This window comes from Lissotriton vulgaris, unplaced genomic scaffold, assembly GCF_964263255.1.
Source record: "Lissotriton vulgaris unplaced genomic scaffold, aLisVul1.2 SCAFFOLD_1088, whole genome shotgun sequence".
NCBI lineage: Eukaryota > Metazoa > Chordata > Amphibia > Caudata > Salamandridae > Lissotriton > Lissotriton vulgaris.
In genome coordinates this window covers 415,098-437,460 of record NW_028251602.1, presented here as the reverse complement: position 1 = coordinate 437,460, position 22,363 = coordinate 415,098, and the positions used below count along the sequence as shown (strand labels likewise).

General features: G+C 46.5%; 1 protein-coding gene across 1 annotated transcript in view; it reads left to right on the top strand.

Annotated features, from left to right (window-relative positions):
• The window catches only part of LOC147662830 (uncharacterized), a 67,098-nt gene extending 47,547 nt beyond the window's left edge, over positions 1–19,551 (top strand). The window contains exon 3 of the mRNA XM_086950880.1: positions 18,147–19,551. Within this exon, the coding sequence (XP_086807006.1) occupies positions 18,147–19,384 (1,238 nt within the window). The 3' untranslated portion in view covers positions 19,385–19,551. The remainder of the gene's footprint in view (positions 1–18,146) is intronic.
• Positions 19,552–22,363: the final 2,812 nt, after the last annotated feature.

The window sequence follows — 22,363 nt, the reverse complement described above, 5'->3', positions numbered from 1 at the left end:
ACCGCTCGATCTCTCGATCTCTCTGCTCCCATGGGCAACTAAGATCTTGGAGAAGCACATTAATACCATCTTGACGAAGTTCCTCGAGGAAAATCATCTCCTCAATGCTTCCCAGACGGGCTTTCGCCCCAAACATGGGACAGAGACTGCTATATTGGCTGTGACAGAGGAGGCGAGGCGGATCTTGGATCGGGGGGGGGTGGGGTCAGTGGCAGTGATCCTCCTCCATCTGAGTGCCGCTTTTGACACGGTACATCATAAAATTCTGATGAACCGTCTCGCCGACCTAGGAGTGTCCGGAGAAGCCCTGGTTTGGTTCAAGTCTTTTCTAACTGATAGAACCTTCCAGGTCTTTGACGGCACATCCGTCTCGTCGAGCAGGCCTATGGGGTGTGGAGTTCCTCAGGGTTCGTCACTGAGCCCTACGCTCTTCAATGCATATATGAGGCTGCTGGCTGGGATTGTTCGTCCGCATGGTATTAACATCATTTCCTATGCGGACGACACCCAGCTGGTGGTTTCCCTTGTGCAGAAGAGTGGCCTCCAGTCACCGCCTAATCTAGCAGTGTGTCTGGAGGAGGTGAGGAGATGGATGATGAGCTCCTGTTTGAAGCTCAATGACGACAAGACCAAGCTCATGCTCTTGGGCACGGTAGCCCCTTCCACTTTGGGGCTGTTATGGCCCGTGAGCATGGGTGCGGTCCCTGCCCCCAGATATAAAATCAAAAGTCTGGGGGTATGGCTAGACAAGTCGCTGAACTTCAATATACAGGCTACCAAAGTGGCGGCCATCTGCTTTGGCCTCCTTAGGGTGATATAAAAAATCTTTCCCCTTCTTCCGTTTGAGGCCAGGCAGATACTTATACAGGGCCTCGTTCAATCTCGCCTGGATTTTAGTAACGCCCTTTATCTTGGAGCACCGGACTACACCCTACAAAAACTTCAGCGCACTCAAAATTGTGCGGCTCGTGCATTACTTGGAGTCCCACGAAGAACTTCAATAAAAGCTGGGCTAAGAACATTGCACTGGCTGCCAGTCAGGGACAGAGTAAAGTTTAAATCTCTGTGCGTTGCTCATCAGGCTCTCTGGAAAATGGGCCCAGAAATCAATCGTTCCCTGATCTCCCCTTATTTGCCCAATAAAGTGCTTCGCTCCTCGTCTGCATTTCTGGCTAAGACTCCTAGAATCTTCAGAGCCAGAGCAGGAGGCCGTTCCTTTTCTTATAATGTATCAAAGCTATGGAACACCCTCCCTCTGCACATGAGAAACAGCCCTGATCTATCCAGCTTCCGGAAGCAGCTTAAAACTTTTTTGTTTCAGTAACTAGAACCCTTGCTTTTTCATCTGATGGCACTCTTTTAGTCTTAGCGCCTGGACGCCTGAGGGCAGCTGTAGCGCTTTACAAATCTTATTTTCATTTTCATTTCATTTTAAAAGTGACATTTCTGCAATGGTGAAAATAAAGGTGCGTACACTATTACACAGCATTTATTATTTTCCTCTCACACCACGCATGGCATATACATTTCCTACCATGGGGGAGGGGGGGGGGAGTTCCTAATATAACTATGTAAGGCAGAAAGCACACACACTTTGCACTGGTAACCAGCGCCAAAGTGGCCAACATCCTGAACCCACCAATTCCATCACAGCGAAAGGGATAGGGGAAAGGCAAAAAAATTGGGATGACCAAGCAGGGCCAAGTCCAACAGGTTAGTTCCACCAAACGAGAAGAATATCCTCCTGTCAAAATCAAGGCCCATTTATAATTCTTGGTTTGTGGATTTAGCACTTTATTTTAAAATAATTAGGAAAGTAGCAATTTAGTGAAAATGCAATAAAAGCAGGGATTGCAAAGTCTGATTTGCTTGCCTGAAAATGAATTATTTTTAATACCCCAAACAGCTGTTTCTAAGCTTTTCCTGTTGAGCGAAGAGAAAATAAAATGTGAAGATCCATTTTTTTTAAGTAACTTTTTTTAGTCTATGCTGCCCAGCATTAGTAAAGCCTATTGGTCCAAACAGAAATGCCTATTGTCTGTGCCAACGCTTGTTTTAATTAGGCTCTGGATCCGCGGATCTCCCCCAATTCACGCGAGGTGCGCGCTGAGCGGCGTGGTGGATCCTCCTGCGGCAAAAATACAATGTTTTTGGGTAATTTCTTTCCCAAGAGGGGCCCCCCACAGACCCCTACATTAGTCCCATGGGGTCAGGATACCTCTATCCTGACCCCTCATATCCTATTTATACTTTATTGCTCCCCCCGAAACCCCTGTCCCAATTCACAAAATGGCGGCTGCAACTTTTCTCACGGTTTCCAGCCAGACAATCACAGCTTTGTTGCTGTTGGCGCGTGGATCCGCTCTCAATATATACATAAATCGTTTTTCTTAAAGAACTCCAAAACTACTCAACAGATTTACACCGAAAAACAAAGAGCTCTTTCTGGACCAAGATCTAGATTTTTGCCAAATGTGGTGTAATTCCGTTCAGCGGTTTGGGCTGTAGTCCTGTCGAAAATCCTATGGGAATTTGCATGGGGAAAACGTGTTTTGGGAGCCCCCTCCCCCACTCCCCTTTTTCTTGGTCCCTACTTGACGAATCACCCCGAACCTATCTCTCTCTTTCTCTCTGTCTTAGTTATGTGTCGAAACAAGGTAAAAAGGAACGAAAAACAAACCTGAAGTTCGCCAGGTATAATTTTCTGAGCTAACTATTATCTGTACCTCCACCATACTCTGCTTATACCGTCACATATTACATCAATCATGATATTTTAAATTACATCATTGATGAGATCACTTTTGAGCTCTCAAACAGCATTACTGATGACATCACTGATGACATCATAGTCATATGCAGCATAACATTACTGAATGTACATGTGGAAGTCAATAGCATGAAAATAGTGTAAGCCCAGGAGACAAGTGTAAATACGAATTTTAAAAACTATATTGTGCATGCTTTTCAAATCACTGAAGTTCAGATGGAAGAATTATTCCATGTTGAAAAAGGTAACAGCTGAGTGCACCTGAAGTGGGTTACAGAGGCATATTTGAAAGTAGGTTGTGGCTTAACGCCCATTCAAAAGAAAATCTGTGAAAAAGGCCAAAGTAGCTGTTGACAATTCATTAACAACCTGGATTTCTGGCCCAAGTTAAGTAGTTGTGATACAGTGTTCCAGAGACCTTTTATAAGCTGTGCATATTTATTTGTAGAACTTAACTAAAGATTTTCAGGCATTACAGATTATTGAATAATATAACATGTAGGGGTGTCCCACTTAGAGGAGTTTTATCTCATTCTAGTGCTGTAGGCATGGCCCTTAGGTTGCAGCTGTGATGCCGATCTCCAGAACGTGTGCAGTGTATTTGACTAATCTTCTTAGCGTTGAGCCCAAGGAGCCCTACAGAAGCAAACGTATACTTGTCAACCTCTGGACTTAAAATCTGGATCAATCCGAAGTCTTTACGTTGATAATAGAAAATTGTCAAGCATGTTGAATTACTTAAAGTCAACACACTCACTAGTACGGTGTCAGAATGTCTGTATGGTGTCATCAGTGATGTCATCAATATTGTCAGTTGTGATGTAATATATGAGGTCATAAGCAGTGCATGGCGGGGGCTCAAGTTCTAGTTTGGGTTATAGTTGGTAAATATTAGTGTTTTGGTTATTTAACATTAGTTTTTGTAGCACTTCAACACCTAACTATAATGTTACTTTTAACCTAAAGTCAAACGGGACTTAAGTTATTAGTGATACGAAAACACTCTTCCTATGGAAACTCTGACCTAACTATAACTACTTCCACTGCGCTGTGTGTGTGCAGACTCGTAACTCGTATTTCCTCAACTCCCCACAAAAGAGGTCCAAGACAGTACTCCTGGATGCCTAATTTGTGTTCAGCAAGTGTCGGAGTGATGTGTTGTGGCTTAACAACAAGCCTTTCTCTACCTCAAGTGAAGTGCCCTAATCGCCATAGATCTGCATCTATTGGTCCGCGATAAACAATCAATACTCATTGCCTACTCCTTTTCACATCATCAGTCACAATCATTTTTAGGATGCATTTGTTTTATGCACCAATGCACCATACTAAAAACAGGTTCATTATAATCATCTTTCTTCATTCCTACAGTGTTTAGAGCTTTACATTAATTTTCATGGTATTCAGCATCCGCTTTTGGGTCTGTCATTAGTTAACATAGAAATGGGACTTAAACTCGACCTGTCACAAATGTATAATTAAATTATTGTTTCTATAGCATCCAGCAGTTTGTTACTACTATGTAAATGCATGTAGGTCCATCAGATGATGTCATTCTTTTGTGGTGGATCATAATGAGTCCAAGCAATAGAGCCTGGCCCTTAGCAGCTTAGCAAACTAGAGGGGAGCGGGTGAAATGAGAACTATGGCAGGCAAGTATCGCAATGTATTATTCGATGCTCTGTTCCATTGCTGAAGAGTAGAACCCTATCTATGAATATATCGCTTGGGACTCGACAGTGAGGGTATAATTATACAATGCAAGTCATTGCGGTAATACCAGAGCGAGAACCCCAGTGTGCATATGATTTCCTACAATCCCATATTGGCCCACGTGTACACAGCATTCATACTGGATCAGATCCTCTGATATATTCGGTTTCACAGACCCAGTGGGCTCTATTCTCAAAAGCAGACATTGCTCAATTAATTAGGAGTTTGTATAGTGCAGCTCTTCACCCCTGAGGGTCTTAAGGCGCTGAGCAAAGGGGGGGGGGGTACTGATCCTCAGGGCGTGGAGGTTTAGTTGAAGAACCGGGTCCTGAAGTCCTTCCTGAATTGGATCAGCGACAGGGATCGCCTGAGGTAGGAGACGGCTCTTCCTCTGGCTTTGGTCTTGTGGATCCGTGGGACGGTGGCCAGGGCAGGTTGAACGGAGTGAAGTCGTCTGGCGGGTATGTGTAATGTGAGGCAGTGGTTCAGGTATGCTGGTCCTATGTCGTGGAGAGCTTTGTAGGCATGTGTGAGGGGCTTGAAGGTGATTCTCTTGATTATTGGGAGCCGGTGGAGTTGTCTGAGGTGCTGATATGTGGCTGCAGCAGGGGATGTCTAGGACCAGTCTGGCTGTGGCATTTTGGACGTTCTGTATGTTCGTGATCTGTTTCTAGGTGATGCCTACGTACAGTGCGTTACAGTAGTCAAGTCTGCTGATGATGAGTGCATGTGTGACCGTATTTCTAGGTTCTGTGGGGATCCAGCTGAATGTCGTTTGAAGCAGGATGAGGATACAACGTTGTTTTGGTGGTTCTTTGTGAGCGAGGAATCCAGTATGATGCCGTGGTTGTGTGCACAGCCTGTAGGAGTGGGAGGGGTTCCTAGTGCGACGGACCACCAGGAGTCATTCCAGGCTGAGGGGCGGATCACAGGATGAGTACTTCGGTCTTGTCTGAGTTGAGCTTGAGGCAGCTGTCTTTCATCCAGGTAGCAACGACCTTCGTTCCGCTATGAAAGTTGAATCAGGCGGCTGTAGATTCGTTGGTGAGGGAGAGGATCAGCTGGATTGGTTGTTTGCTTAGGAGACGATGTTGAGTCTGTGGTTTCTGACGATGGCCGTGAGGGGGGCCATGGAGACGTTGAAGAGGGTGGGGCTCAGGGAGGAGCCCAGGGGCAATCCACGGCTGATCTTTGTAGGTTCTGAGAGGAACAGGATAGTCTGACACTGTGTTCGGCCGGTCAGGAAGGAGTGGATCCAGTCCAGTGCCTTGTCGTTGATACCGGACTGTTCCCATTGGGCGCAGGGTCAAGACTAATTTACATATGGCTGGGTCCAAACTGAAATGGCATGGTGAGCAAAAACTATGGATTTAGGCCCAGATCTCTAAACTGGGGTGAATGTATGACTTTGTTATGGATTCTGTCCATCAATTGTTATTTTTCCATTTGTCACCCTGACTGGGATGGGTATGCCCAGACGTGGGTCCCGTGCTCTCCATGCCACTGGAGTCAAGCTATCCTGGCTGTTGAGGGGTGAAACCCCCAAACCAGTCCTAGGATGCTTGTTTCCAGTCTAGGGAGGACCTGGCCTGGCAGTTCGGGCTGGACTGTTCCCATTGGGCGCAGGGTCAAGGCTGATTTGCATATGGCTGGGTCCAAACTGGAATCGCATGGTGAGCAAAATAACGATGGATTTAGGCCCAGATCTCTGAACTGTGGTGAATGTATGACATTGTTCTGCATTCTGTCCATCAATTGTTCTTTCTGCATTTGCCGTGGATACCACCGTCCTGAAATCTTGTGATTAGGTGCGGTGGGAGATGTTGGCGAAGGTGGCCGAGAGGTCCAGTAGGATGAGGGTGGCGGTTTTGCCCCAGTCGCGGAGGGAGCGGATGTCGTCGATGGCTGCAAGGAGTCCGGTCTCGGCGCTATAATTGCTTTGGAAGCCGGATTGGGATTTGTTCAGGACATAGTTCACTTCAATGAACTTGGAGAGTTGGGCATTGATGTCCTTTTTGATGACCTTGGCAAGGGGGGGGACTAGGGAGATAGGTCTGAGGTACTTGAGGTCTGTCGGTCGGCAGACTGCTTCTTCAGCAGGGGTTGATCTTGGCATGTTTTCAGGCAGCAGGGAAGGTGTCAGTTGGGACAATGGCTGATGTTGCTAACTTGAAATGTGTCACTTGGAACGTAAGGGGGCTTCATACTATGTCCAGGCGCCACAAGGTCCACGCTTATTTGGTGCGTAGGGGAGTGCAAATGGCGCTGCTGCAGGAAACCCATCTGAACAAGGCGGAAGGGGCGGCGCTACAGCGTGGATGGCGGGGGCAGGTCTTTTCCATGTCGTACTCCGCTTATGCCAGAGGGGCGCTAATATGGATCAGGGCAGGGGTCCCCTTTCAAGTCACGAGAACAGTGATAGATCCAGAGGGGCGTTACGTGGCCATCTCGGGCACTCTAGGAGGGAGGGACTTGAACGTTTGCTGTGTGTATGCTCCTAATATGGACCAGACTGCCTTCCTTTCCAGGCTATCGGGCTCGTTGGCCCACTTTTTCTCCGGGCCCCTTCTGCTTGGAGGAGACTTCAATTCTGTAGTGGACGTGGACATTGACCGCTCGCATCCACCGCTTCCAGATTCTCCGGTTCGTCGCACGGCTAAGGGTCGTCAGGATTGGCAGACCCGCTGGGGTTTGACGGACATCTGGAGGGCGCATCACCCCGCATCTAGGGATTATTCATATTTCTCGAGCCTTCATGAGTTGCATGTCAGGCTAGATGGCTTTCTTGGGTCGCCCGAACTGGTTTCGGCAGCGGTCCGATCTGAGTACTTGTCCAGGACCATCTCGGACCATAACCCCCTCCTGCTGGACCTTCGCTGGTTCCCCGGGACGCCGGCGGTGCCCACATGGAAGCTGCGACCCGAGATCCTTGAGGACAGTGTTTTCAGGGCGGACCTGGGGGACAGGATATTGGAATACTTTGCATCCAACGCCGGCACCGCGAGTACTAGAGCGTTAGAGTGGGACGCTTTTAAGGTAGTGGTGAGGGGTTACTGTATTTCTAAGAAGGTGGGCACGAGGCGCGTTATCTTAGCTGACTTAGACGCAGCGGATCGGAAACTCCGCGAGCTTGAACTTCGCCGCCCGGGACACCCGGAATTGCAAATACGAACGGCGGAGGCGAGGGAAAAGGTGGCGGCAGAGGTCGAACGGCTCCGCTGCTTTGACTATAAGGCCTATACGGTCCGGTCCATCGCAGAGGGAGACAGATCGAGCGCGTTGTTGGCGTGGTTAGCCAACCCTACGCGCCAGTCCCAATTGACGACAAGTATGCGCGAGGCAGACGGAACCGAGGTACACACCCAACCGGAGATTCTTAGCTGCTTCCGGCATTATTACGAATGTTTATACCGTAGTCGCTCCGCACGTGACCCTGACCGACTTGATGATTATCTACGTCCACTGGAGCTCCGCACAGTGGATCAAGAAGTGGCGAAAGCCCTGGGATCCGACATTGAATTGGGGGAGATCCGCGGGGCCATTAAACGGATGGCGAGAAACAAGACCCCGGGCCTGGATGGCCTGCCTGTGGAGTTTTATGCAGCTTACGCTGACCTCCTAGCCCCTCGATTATTGGTGGTCTACAGGGAGGCGAAGAGGCTGGGGCGACTCCCGAGCTCGTTGTGTGAGGCGTTGGTGGTTCCTCTCCTCAAACCGGGCCGAGACTCGTCCGACCCGGGGTCTTACCGTCCCCTATCGATGTTGACGGTGGACTATAAAATACTGAGCAGCATCTTGGCCTCGAGGCTGCTGGGACACATGAGTTCCCTGGTGCATGAAGACCAGGCTGGTTTCATCCCACGGCGGAACACGACTATGAATATTCGCAGGTTGTTCCGTTTGCTAGGGGAACCTTTCGTGGATGCCCCGTCCCCGGTCGTCCTGTCGGTGGACCTAGAGAAGGCTTTTGATAGCCTGGAGTGGGACTACCTCTGCACGGTGCTGCGGAGATTCGGCCTCGGGGAGGGCTTTGTCAGGTGGACCACGGTTCTCTATGCCTCTGCTTCGGCCAGGGTCCGGGCGGGACCACTGATTTCTTCGCGGTATCCGGTAGAACGAGGCACGCGGCAAGGGTGTTCATTGTCCCCTCTTCTCTTTGCGCTGGCGGTGGAGCCACTCGCGCTACACCTTCGATCGGGAGCCCACTATACGGGCTTGTGGACGCCTGCGGGCCCGCATTATGTTTCGCTATATGCGGACGACCTGTTGCTCTTCCTGGAGGACCCGCTCGACGCTTTACGTGGAGCGGCGGTGGCGCTCACAGAGTTCGGGGAGGTCTCGGGCCTCCGAGTGAATTGGTCCAAGACCTGTCTTTTTCCGGTACGCAGGGGTACTCCCGCCCCTGCCCTAAGTAGGGAGATTAGGTGGGAACCCGACTGCTTTAAGTACCTTGGGGTATTTGTTTATCACGACCAACCCGACCTCCTAGATGGGAACATTGCCCGCAGCATTCGAGCTCTCCGAGGCTGCATGGCCTTTTGGGCTACGCTGCCGCTTTCGGTGGCGGGACGGATCGCCCTGCTTAAAATGGTGGCGCTTCCCCGGCTACTATATTACTTCCGCACTCTGCCGATCTGGGTCCCACCGGCCACGTTTCGACTGTTACGCTCCATGGTGGTCGGATTCCTCTGGGGGTCGGGCCGTCGGCGGATGGCCCTCAAAACCCTGATGAGGCCGAAAGACGAGGGGGGTCTCGCGGTGCCGGACTTTGAAAAGTATTATCTGGCGGCGCAGCTCCAGACCTTCACCCAGGAGATCGCCAGGGAATTCCGGGGCCCGGAAGATGGGAGGGGGACGGGCATGGCCAGGCATGTTCTCTCCTTTATAGCGCTGCGACAACGTTTGGCCCTGCGGGACTTGTCAATGGAGGAGCGGACTATCCGCCTGTGTTGGAATCGGGCCCACGCCCGAGGCCAACTGAGGATACCATATGCGCCTGAAATACCGTTGGGGATGCTGACGGCCCTCCCCCATGGAGGGGATTGGTCACGCTTGGCGGCCTGGGAGGACGCCGGCTTACAGCTGGTTGGGGATCTATACGAGGACGGAGCGCTCTTGTCCTTCCAGGATCTTATTGACCGCTTCGAGATCCCCCATGGTGACTTTCTGCTACACTCGGCCATTGTGCGAGCGATCCAGGCACACTGGAAGAACGGGCAGGAGGAACCCCCCTTATCTCAGGTGTGCCAGTACGCGATGATGTCGGCGGGCACGGTGAAGGCGGTCACTTGCCTCTACGGCAGGTTGATTCCCGAAGGGTTGGCTCCTCTCACCACTCTAAGAAACCGCTGGGAGGAGGACATTGGTAGGGAGATCCCGGAGACGACTTGGTCCCAGTTGGTGAGACGAGCCTGGAAGGGCACACGCAACGCCCGTTTTCAGTTGGTCCACTATTACGTTCTCCATAGAGCGTACCTGACCCCGGTGAAAATCAGGCGATATTTTGCCACGAATTCGGCGGCGTGCCCTAGGTGCCCAGCTCAGGAAGCGGACCTCCTACATATGTTATGGGCCTGTCCAGGTCTGTCATCTTACTGGCAGGAAGTAGAGACGACCCTGGAGGAGGTGACGGGGAGATCCTTATCATTTGATGCGGCGGTGGGGCTCCTACACTGGTTCTCCCATACCCCCAGGAATAAAATTTCTAGTAAATTTATCGACCTAGGGCTCCTCCTTGCTAAACGAGAGGTGACCAGGAACTGGAAGGCACGAGTTGGTCCGACAGGCAGCAGATGGCACAGTGAGCTTTTGAAGTGGGCGGTGGGGGAGAGCGCGCTGAGATATCAACTAGCTTGGAGGCAGCGTAATGAGAAGGCGCAGGAGGCCGCGTTGGAGTGGGAAATGTTGGTGCAGGCCCTCAGGGATTATTGTGCCCCCAGCGACTCTGAAGGTGAAGAAGCGACTCGCCCCGAGTCCCGGTAAACGTTTGAACTGATAGTCCTATTGCTTTCCCCGTGGGTCCCATGGCAGATCCCGTATCGGTAGCTCCCTGGCACTGGTGGTGGGGTTGGGTGGGTTTTCTTTTAGTTAGTAGTCCTTTGCGGGTGGGGGTTTTCTTTTGGGCTTATAGGCTTGTTTAGAAAAGCAGATGACGGACAGTGAATCATCCGGACCAGCTCAAGCATCCTACTGATCCCCCATTGCACTTCGCCGCCCGACCCCAGGGTTGTGGGCCGGATGGCTGTGTACGGAACTTACGGGGGGGGGCCAGAGGGTCTTATTCTGTTGATATTGCTTATGATACAATGCTGGTCGATATTGTAACGATTTACTAATTCCTGCAATAAAAATATATTAAAAAAAAAAAAAAAAGCAGGGAAGGTGTCAGTTTTGATGGAGCAGCTGATGATGCTGCGACTGCTCAATGTAAGATGTGGTACGGAAAGGATCCGGTGGGGCTCTGGAGTGGATGCTCTTTATGGTCTTGAGTGTGTCATCTGTGGTGAGTGGAGTCCAGTTGAGCATTATATGTTGAAGTAAGGCCTTGTTGTGTGCGGTGGTGGCAGGCGTTGTAGCAGGGTCTTGGGTGTCAAAGCTGTCGTAGATCTGCCTGATCTTGTGGTGGAAGAATGTGCTGAGTTTGTTGCAGAGGTCTTAAGGAGGGTGAGACGTCTATGGTCTCGCTGTTGGGCCTAGCGAACTCCTTGACGATGGCAAAGACTTCTGTGCTGTTGTGTGCGTAGGCGTTGATTCTGTCTTTGATGGCCGTTTTTTTGTGGTTTTAAGGAGAAGGTGGTGTGCGTTGACAGCGGTTTTGAAGGTTGTTTGGGTTTCTGGGATTTTGTTGTTCCTCTATCTCTTCTTGAGTTGTCTGCTGGTATGTTTGGACTTGCGGAGGGCTGAAGTGAACCAGAAGGCTTTCTTGAAGTTTTGCCTGCCTGGTGTCTTCTTGAGGGGTGCTGGTGTGTCGGCTCAGTTGGAGATCCATTGGTGACGGTTGTTGGCGTCTGCTGGTGGTGTGGTCATGCTGAGAAAGTTGACGAGAAGTTATTCCGTGGCCTTGTTCCAGCTACAACAGATGGGGCAGAGTGGGAGGAGGGTGGTGGTGAACGGTAGGAATAGCTACGTGCACACAGTGCAGGTTGGTCCAGAGGAGTTTGGTGGTGTGGCTGTAGGCGATGTTCCCGCTGACGGAGAAGACGAGGACTAGCGTGTGTCTGGTTGTATGGGTCGATGTGGTGACTAGCTGCTTGAGTCTGATATTGGCGAGGTTCTCCAGTCAGGAGTCGGTGTTTTGGTCACTGGGGTTGTCCAAGTGGAAGTTGAGGTCTCTGAGTAGGATGTAATCGGTGGATGGTAGAGCCTGGGGTAGGATGAGGTCTTCGATGGCATCACTGAAGAGTGGGGGCTGGGGGTCTTGTAGACTAGGACGCCACATAGTGTGGTGTTGGGGTTGCTCTGGATCTGGAAGGTGAGGTGTTCCATGGTAGTCATTGAGTCATTCGAGTAAGTGGTCAGTTGGTGGGTGTTCTTGCGGATGATGGCTTTGACTTCTCCTGGTTGGTCGACGCTGTATTTGCGGGTGATTTTGTAGCCACAGGGGATCGCGGTGGTATCACTGATTTTAAGTCCAACTTCTTGCGCCTTCTTGGTGGGCATTATCAATCTAGTATGATTGTGAGGTATACCCCCCTTACCCTAAATAGAGCACTGAGAAATGTAAAGAAATTCTTTATTTTTAATCTTGCATGGAAATGGTGGCTTTTTTTAACATGTGTTCCAGAGAGTGTCAGTAGTGGGAAAGTGTGCAGATTCGACATCAGTTAGCATCCTATGTGCCCGTGTAATTTCTCATCTTTATTCAGGCCCTTGACTTCCTTGATACCCAACTCTGTATTATATCTTAAATCCATTATTTTCAATTTCTTCTCTTGATCACCTCCTCTGATATAAGGCCAAAGAAACCGAGCGCGTCTACAATGCTATCATGGCATTTTACAAAATCTCCAGACATTGGTGAATTTAAGTCTGCCTGTTTGATGCCTCTCATGTGCTCCATCACTTGCTAATGGGGAAAATCAAGTTGGCCACATATTGTTTTCTGTGTGTGCATTCTTTCACGTATATATACACCTAAATCTTTGCTACAGGTTATGAATTGATTGCTTTTCCTTCCTGTTATGCAGAATAACCTCCTTTATTTTGACACCAGATTTGCAAGCCATACAGTTCCCTCATTTTTTGAAACCTTTTAGGTTAGATGGACCCTTTCTCTCATTGGACTATCTATATAGCTATGGGCTTGTTTGTCCTTTAAGGATAGGGCTTAACGATACTTGGAGGGATGTGAGGTAATATTGTGTCTAATCACCTGATCAGCTTTTAATATTTTCCAATGTTTAGAATTTGTCTTGCTGCGGTGTACCTCGTATTGTATGTAGTGATGAACCTTACGGTAATATCAGGTCTCTCCTTTGGTGTCTCTAATTTGAAAGTAGTTTATTCATGTTCTGGGTGCTCGCTTGGCTGCTGGCCGCATACTTTTTTCTTCCTTCTCATACACTTATTGGCTATCACAGTTTCTACGGGTCAGTAGCATTTCACCATAGGGGATACTTTCTATCAGTTTCTGTGGATGCACACTATTCACAGTGCCCTACTTTTTCCTTTTTAGGTAGGCTTGTAACCATGTGTGCTTCTCTAGCTCAGTATGGATAGCCAGATCATTTATAGATTTATTTCTTATCTAATGAGTGAATTTTAGGTTGAGATCAGTTTTTGTCTCTGGATTAATCTTTTAGACATTTCCCTACTTCCGTCCCACAGCAGGGAAAGGTCATCTATATCCCCGATCCAAATCAGCGCATGTTTTGTCATGTTTTCATTTTGTGATGTCCAGACCACCTGTTATGTGCCCGGGCTAGGTCCATGTAGTAAAGTGGCTCATTTCATATATTGTCCTATTTTTTACAGTAACATTTCTTCTGTGACCTTTTGCACATATTTGCATGCACGACAATGTTGGATTAGTTTCTCTGAGACTTCTTTGTTTACACATCTAGCTTCGCAAAACATTATCACGATGCCTCGAACACTAAGTATAAGGCCTCTTGACGCACTATGTTCAAATGTCGTATCTTCAACCACAGGGTGACAGGGCTATCTACATATCTAGAACATAGACTAATTTATACGTACATCACAAAGATGGTTTCTATTATAAATAATGAGCATTCCAATAGATTAGTAGAAGAGGCGCTACAGCTGACACCCAGAGTCCGTGCAGGCTGAGACTTCACTATGCAGCGGGCTGGCATCTCCGTGAGGGGGAGTTCAGTTTGTAACCAATACGGGGCCTGCATTCTTCCCTGTCAGGTAATGGGGTGGAATCGTCCCTTAGTGGGGATTCTTGGCTTCCCACCCTCACACACTCTAGATGCACGCAGAGTAGGGAGTGCATAGTAGGCGTACGCCTGATTACTGCCTTGTTTATATGCCTGCATATATACACTGTTTTAGCACCATGGTAGAACTATATCCACTATTTACGTGCTTGTAATCACTGTCAGCTGCTTCGGTCTACTGCTTATGTATTCTATACAAGAATAACGTTGGTTCAATAAATATACTGAAAACGTCCCCCTGTGTATTCTCTGTATATTTCTCTGAGAGCAAGTAAGCTTGAGTGACTGAGAGAAAGGTTCTGCACTGTTTCCAAGGTCCCTAAGGGGTCAGGGTTGGCACGTTCAGTGGTTGCCAGAAACCATTCGCTTCCTGGTAAGGTCAGGGAGACTTATCATGGTCTCTAGGCCAACTCATCCTGCGGAGGTGCCCCGAACCAGCCTAGGCACCTCATCCAAAGTTTATGTTGTCCAACAAACGCGCAGGTCCTACGGATTAGTGAGAACTACACGACACACCTGTTCCTTCCACCAGACCACAAATACATTTGCATAGCTGGGAGAGCAGGTGCCCATTGCTGTTCCTGAGATTTGTCTGTAATATCTATCTTTAAATATGAAAATATTGTTATTTAGGCAAAAGTCATGGTCATAGGCATCCATGTATAGTCATATAGAGATATTGGTCTATTGCAAAAAGCGTGTTTGTATGCTCTTAGTCCTTGCGTGTGTTGTGTACATAATTAGTAGGATCACATCCTAGGTAATTGTCAAATATGATTGTCTCCTGTGTATATCTTTTGTAGAAAATTCTCTCTATCTATACAATATGATGGGAGGCTCTCCACAAGAATCAGCAATAAATGGTTTTAGTTTATTGCTCTGTTTTCCAGTAAGCTATTGTTGGAGGGCACTATACGCCCCCCTTGTTCTTGCATACATTTGTTAGAAGGTAAAAGCATGGTACAGTAGAGGGTAGTGTTTTACACAAATGAAAATGTTGCCATTCCCATTTCACAACAATCCGTATTTAATAATTATTGAAAAGCCATTTGTTCATAATTGCAAAGAATCATTAAAACCACATTCTTGCATTTTATCGGATGACATTGGTACTTATGTTGTCATTACGGAATGTGTTAATGGCCTCCCTTTGTCCATTACTCAAGTTGGATCTGATTCTTCCATTCTTGCCTTGACTGGTGAACAATTTATTTGAACAAGTCTTTGGCGACCAAGTCACTAAAGACATCCAGATTATCATGAGGCATTGAGGAGTTATATGTAGCTTGGTTTTTGAAGCGAGTTAGGCTTCCCTGATCTATCTGTGCCCCCTTTCCCAGCAATGCTTCTCGCTCTTTCGTTGCACATATCTTTCCATTATCCAGACCAGCCAATGTCATGAAGTATCAGCGTCTCTTGAACACAAGTCATGTTTTCTGTTTTGGGCTCCCCCATTCTCATGTTCATTGGCTTGGGTCTGATTTTATGTTGATATCTTTGAAACGGAAATATGTCAATTCTACATGAACTGTAATCTAAGTCCCTCCTGGGGCAAAATTATAAGCCAAGGTTGTGGATATTTAGTTCATCCATTGTCAGTTAATGTTGTGATGATTTAATAATCATATCTCGCCTTGCTCTATCACCTTTCTCTTCCTATGGGGTGAGTTATCTTTTTGTCTTCCATTTGCTATTTCCTGTCTTTCTCTTCCTCTGTTTGTGCCTCTTGCTTTTGTTTTTCCTTTTTATGATATTCCATTGTTCGTCCTTGTCTCAGTAACCCGTACTCAGCGAAAAAAGTGGCAAGTAGGTTTTTTCCTAGGTAGTTGCTAGCAGAGTCGTCTAAGTCACCTTCTGAGCTTGATTCCTCTGTCAGAAGTTCATGTCGTCTTTGTGTCAATGGAATTGTGACTGCTCTCCTTACTTATTCGTATCATCTGACAAAGTTTAAGACTCTTCCAGTACAGTAGTCTTGCTTTTCCTTTTAAAATGTCCTCTTTTGTAGCTATTACCTCTTTCTTATCACTTGTTCATCATTCTCGTTGTCCTTAAGTTCAGCTCTTAGTTTCAAGTGCAACAAATGCGAGGTTGGAAAACTCCACCAGACTGCAGACTTAGAACTGTAACAAAAAAAACCAAGTTAGCAGGCCTTTCCATCTATGAACTCATGATCTGGAACAACATCCCTGTATCAGGACCGCCCCGACATTGCTCCCGTTTAGGAAAGAGTTGAGGACTCCCGTCTTTAAAAATAATTTATGCTCATCTTTGGCCCTAGCTTTAGGCTAGGTTTGCAGTATAGAAATAACATATAGATACATACATAAAGAAGCTGGCCTAGCCTACACTAACGTTTGAATACTTTTGAAAAAACTCTTGTGAAAATGTTCATGGGAGAGTTGAGAATGGTTATCCCACCAGAGCACCCCTGGCATCCAGTTAAGATTTTAATGTTGTCTTATCAAGAGTAACAAGTCCACCTTTTAAGCCGCTACATCACTGCAAGCCTTAATTTAGATAGTTGTCTACCTAGTAGCAGTCACTTCCTCAAACAGTTAGCAAACTTCACGCCCCATCAGTAGATGAACAGTTCCTGCAAGTTTACAAAGACAAAGTTAAATATGCACCCAGAGTTAAACATGCACTCATGCTCTACATTATCAGAATTGAAAATGTATGAAAAATAAGACGTTTTTTTACCAGCACAATTTGGCAAATGATTTTCTTCTCGTGCGGAGACTAGTGGTGGGCGGAATTTGTGTAGTTTTACAAATGTTACACAAAACTCAGCAAATAAAATCTCCGTGAGCACACAGAAATCTGCGAACACGCGGAGTTGCTTCTTCTGCCCGTTCACAATGCTTTTTTCCTGTTCGCGAATGCTGATTGCGTACTTGTGAACACACATTTTGAAAGCGTGAACAAGCAAAAAATACCACGAAGCAGCGGATCGCGGAAGTTTTGGCAATTCCACGTTCTACACGGAACGCGAAATTACCCAAATTCCACAAATTCCGCAAGCGGAACTGAATTTCCCGCCCAGGCCTAGCGGAGGCACCACAGAGAAATACCACAGGCTGAGTCCACGTGTGATAAAGATGCACCCATGGCTTTTCTACCCAACATAGCCGTAGTAGATATTTGTAAAGCAGAAACATGTGGTTCTCTGCATCCTTTCATAAAATATTTCTCTGGTGACATCAATGCAAGGAAGAAGCCCAGAAGTGCTTAATTGTTCTAAGCATATTAGTAACTCAATTAGCAATTCTTTCCTTTCAATCAATCAATCAATCAGCTGTTTATAGAGCGTGCTACTCACCCGCAAGGGTCTCAAGGCGCTGGGGGGAGGAGCAGATCCGGGTCAGTCAAAAAGCCAGGTCTTGAGGTCCTTCCTGAACATGTGGAGGGTTGGGGAGCGTCTGATATTGACCGGGAGCTCGTTCCAGGATTTGGCTGCGATGTAGGAGAAGGCTCTCCCGCCGGTTCTGTTTCTTCGGATGCGGGGACCTCTGCCAGGGCGAGGTCAGTGGAGCAGAGGTTCCTCTTGGGTATGTGGACATCATACTCAGTCGTTGAGGTATGTGGGTCTGATGTTGTTGAGGGATTTGTAGGCGTGGGTGAGGAGTTTGAAGGTGATCCTCTTCTCGCAGGGGAGCCAGTGGAGGGCTCGTAGGTGTTGGGTCATATGTTTGTGGCGTGGAGTCCCTAGAAAGAGCCTGGCTGCGGCGTTCTGGACCTTACCAATTCTTTTAAGTTATTGCGCAACCTGTGATGTGCCACAGCTGCTGCAAATGGAAAATGTTACTCTCTTGCAAATACTGTCAGTTTGTCATGTTGCAGGCTCACATGCATTGCCCACTTGCTGTATGGTTGAAAAGTGTATAGGTTGCTCAGATTAAGCAGTTTATTTTTTTTATTTTACACATATAAGCAGTTGTACTCCAATGGAGAAAACAACACAATGATTTTAATTGGAGTCGGCGCGCTGATGCATTATGCCTTTCTGGTATGGGATTACGAGTTGTTCTCCAGATGAAAACTCAATCTTTAAATTATTTTCTTTTAGTAGTCAGAACCCAACCCATGAGAGGTCACCATATGGGAACCGTAGAACTACAAGCAACGAATGATTGTTTACAGGTAGTAACATTTTACTTCCTTCCTAGATATTACTGTCCACCTTTCTCATATTATAACCGTGCATTTCTTTCAAGAAATATTTCCCATGTATAATTTTCAGTGTTCATTTCATTCTGCAGCACAGCAGTCGCAGACAGAAAGTATGAATGGGAAAGAGAAGCTTAAAGCATCTGGAGGAAGGAAGAATTTCGCTTATAAAATGAATGAAAGAAAACACCAAGGAATACAGAGGAGGGAGAATTTTGACAATAAAAGACTACTTGCAAGGCAGAAAAGAATAAGCACCAGCCTAAGAGCTTATGCCTGTGCTGAGTGTAAGAAGGCATTTACTGGAAAGACGCGTCTTTTACTGCATGAACAAACACACACAGAGCATGAAATGAGGTTTGCTGATAAGGCAACACATGAAAAAACTCACAGTGAAGAGCGGCACTTTCACTGCAATGTCTGTGAGAAAAGTTTTACTCAGGAGGGAAATCTTCTAAAACATCAAAGAATACACACAGGAGAGAGACCTTATCACTGCACTCTGTGTTCCAGGAGTTTTTCTCGGAAGTGGACCCTTGTACGTCATCAAAGCGTACACACAGGAGAGAGGCCTTATCACTGCACTGTGTGTTCCAAGGGCTTTACTCTTAAGGCAAGCCTTGTACTACATCAAAGAACTCACACAGGAGAGAGGCCTTATCACTGCACAGTGTGTTCCAAGTGCTTTGCTCATCAGACAAACCTTGTGCTGCATCAAAGAACTCACACAGGAGAGCGGCCTTATCACTGCACTGTGTGTTCCAAGAGGTTTTCTCGAAAGGCGACCCTTGTACAACATCAAAGCGTACACACAGGAGAGAGGCCTTATCACTGCACTGTGTGTTCCAAGGGCTTTACTCTTAAGGCAGCCCTTGTACGCCATCAAAGCATACACACAGGAGAGAGGCCTTATCACTGCACTGTGTGTTCCAAGGGCTTTACTCTTAAGGCAGCCCTTGTACGCCATCAAAGCATACACACAGGAGAGAGGCCTTATCACTGCACTGTGTGTTCCAAGGGCTTTACTCTTAAGGCAAGCCTTGTACTACATCAAAGAACTCACACAGGAGAGAGGCCTTATCACTGCACAGTGTGTTCCAAGTGCTTTGCTCATCAGACAAACCTTGTGCTGCATCAAAGAACTCACACAGGAGAGCGGCCTTATCACTGCACTGTGTGTTCCAAGAGGTTTTCTCGGAAGGCGACCCTTGTACGGCATCAAAGCGTACACACGGACCAGAGGCTTCATCACTGCACTGTGTGTCGCAAGGGCTTTAATCTTAAGGCAAGCCTTGTACGCCATCAAAGAACACACAGGCGACGGCCGTGACGCCGCACGGGATATGGAAACTGCTGTAAACAAAAGGTGGTGCTCAGCAACCTCAAGTAACACATACAATATGGAAGCCTTCTCCAAGCACTGCCAAAAAACCTTCATTTAAAAAAAGAAATCTGATCTTTTACATCATCTAAGAATCTACAGCTGAAGTTAAACCTCCCATGACATCGAACAATCCTTCCGGGCTGAGATCCTCCCTTTCCTCTGAATGTCAGAAGAGCTTTGAGTTAAAGGACAAACTCTAACGTTCGCAACGTCTCCAAACCGAATGTAGGTTGTTCAACGTCACTAACGTCACTTCACCAAGCAACAAACTTCACAGAGGCTGATTCACTGCGAATTAAACCTGTCCGACTCTCATGAAATGTGTGCATTGTTGAGGACATGTTACCAAGAGTGGATCATAAACTATCCTGATAAACATAACTTCTAGTATTCAACGAAAAAATTATTGAAAGACCTGAGCACATGGGAAAAAGAAACTAGGAGAAGAAATGGAAATCAAAAAACGCTTGAGGACAAAAAATATAAACTCCTTTCATCACTAAAGCAGGAACATCTACTCCCTATCAGTATCTTCAGACCGGCTGTGTAAATATTCTGTACAACCCATCCAGGCTGAGAGATCAAAAGAGGATTCATGACTGTCCAGATTCTAACAACATACAAAGGAGGCACCAACCATGTAATTCTGCAGTTTCAACTGCCGAGACTGTTACACAATTCATATTGTTTTGAGATGGTTTGATCTGGTGAGAATTTTTTTTTTTTGATAATCAATGTTATTATCATTTTGAAAAACAAACAAAAAGACAGCATACATCTTGCACAGTAAAGCCAATTCCACCTCCAACAGACAGTAAAAAACTCCACTGTTAGGGCAGGAGTATTTATGCAAGCCACCCAAGCTGGAAAGCAGCACCCCGTTACACGGGAGAGCCAAAGCTGGCAATTTAAAACAGTAGGTTCAGCCATTTTCTCCAAACCTAATGAAACCTCGCGGGAGAACCATGTGTCTCAAAGAGGGGTTACTCCTGGGCCGCGCACCAATCCACTCTCCGAGTATGAGTTCAAAAAGGGGGGAGCCCTCAAAACTCATGGACCTGGGTCAATATGTAAGTACAGAAAGGGAGTGGTCCGAGTTCAATTAGAAGTAGTTTAGCTATTATTTTGTATTAGTGTATATACAAGAAACACCACATTTTATAGTTCACCTTAAATACGCTTGACGTAATAAGAGTAGGGTATACAGTATTAAGAAATCAATTGTATTTATTCCACATACAAGTTTGTTTGTTGGTTTTTCTAACTGCATATATTTACTTCAAGGTCAACTGTATTCCATCAATGTAATTATAAAATCATTGCATTGTAGGTGCTCTCAGTGCAAAGAGAAAGGGAAGTGAAGGGTTTGTGAGGGACAGGGTAAAGGTGGTGTGACAATGTTGCATCACATTTAAATCATACCGCCTTTACAATTAAAGTAATAACAATGTTCCCAAAATACATCACACATAGGTAAGATTCAATCTTTCTTTTTTTCTATGGTGTGTAGAATTTAGGCGTAGTCTACGTTTCGACCCCGTAAGCGTAAAAGGGTTAATTATCCCTCGTGTTGGGGTCTTCATCAGGACAGGAGAGAGAGCCTGGAAAACATAGCATTAACTGGTATTAGTGGTCTATGTGGTGGATGGGCTCTTGAATGTAGGTTGATTTTGGAGATTACCTACATAGAAAGTGGTGGACGGTGATTCTCGCGTCACGTCAAGGGCCTGGTAGCGCTCCTGAACGTTTCTGAAATATATTATAATGAGGGAGGTTTAGAGCGGGAATGCTCAATGACTCATTGTACCAAGTGGCAGGTGAGTGAGACTTATTGGTTTAGACTTACTTCAAATTGGCATCTTATAAAGTGAAGGTCATTGTAAGTTCTTCATATGTGTTTCTTCATCGTGCGCCATACATCATTCTGAAATGGGGCATGAGACAGATGTTGGTCACAAACGGTAAATCTGACACGTTTAAATCATTTAAAACTAAATGTTTATATTCTGTGCCTGAATAATTAGTCAAGAGCTGGTGGAAATCTATTGGAAATCTATTGCCACCGCCGTGTTATTAAAACACTTATTTGCATTTCTAGCAGTAACACAGCATTCCTCTCTGGTTACTGCTATAGTGTCTGTTGGTGCTGTTACTGTGCTAAATATAATTAATTACGATCTGCGGGAACAGTAATTATCACCGCCAGGACGGCACAACTAATACAACCATGCTGGTTCTACAGGTCTTCATAATCTTTAAGGAGAAGAGTTAAGTGATGGACACTATGTTGGGCTTTCATACCTTAATAAGAATTGTAGCGGATTGCTCGCGTCGCGTCCTCCGAGAGTGGAGATGCGATACTTGCGGTGCTGCCACTAGATGCTGGATGCAGGCGGCCAATCAGAAGCTGCCATGTGTGTGTGCCGTGACGGGGCCCGGGGGACTGTCTGAAAAGAACTTCACTCGTAGTAAGGTTAAGGGGATGTAACCACATGGACTGATGTTCGTATTGTTCCCTCATGTGGATTTTGTGTGTAGGATACTATAAACAAAGGCTCCGAAGGTAGGGGAAAGCTCTTCATAGCACCCGATTGTGAGTGCTTGGTACGAAGTTACGATAGTTGTTCTTAGTATGTACATGACAGAGAATTACCACACATTGACAATAATGTTACATTTATATTTAGAATGGTCTCGTTAACAACCCTATATATATACATGATCGGAAGGCTCGCGATGCTCATAACATTATAGGTCTAACAATTCTATCAACATTGTCCACTGTGTGAACATAGTGCTCCATCTCATCAGGTCTAACGATTATATCCACCATGTCCAATCTGCATTTTATAAACATATTACTGCACATCAACTGACGGCAGTTATTTTCAGACATCACAGAAATTTATCACATTATAACAGTTT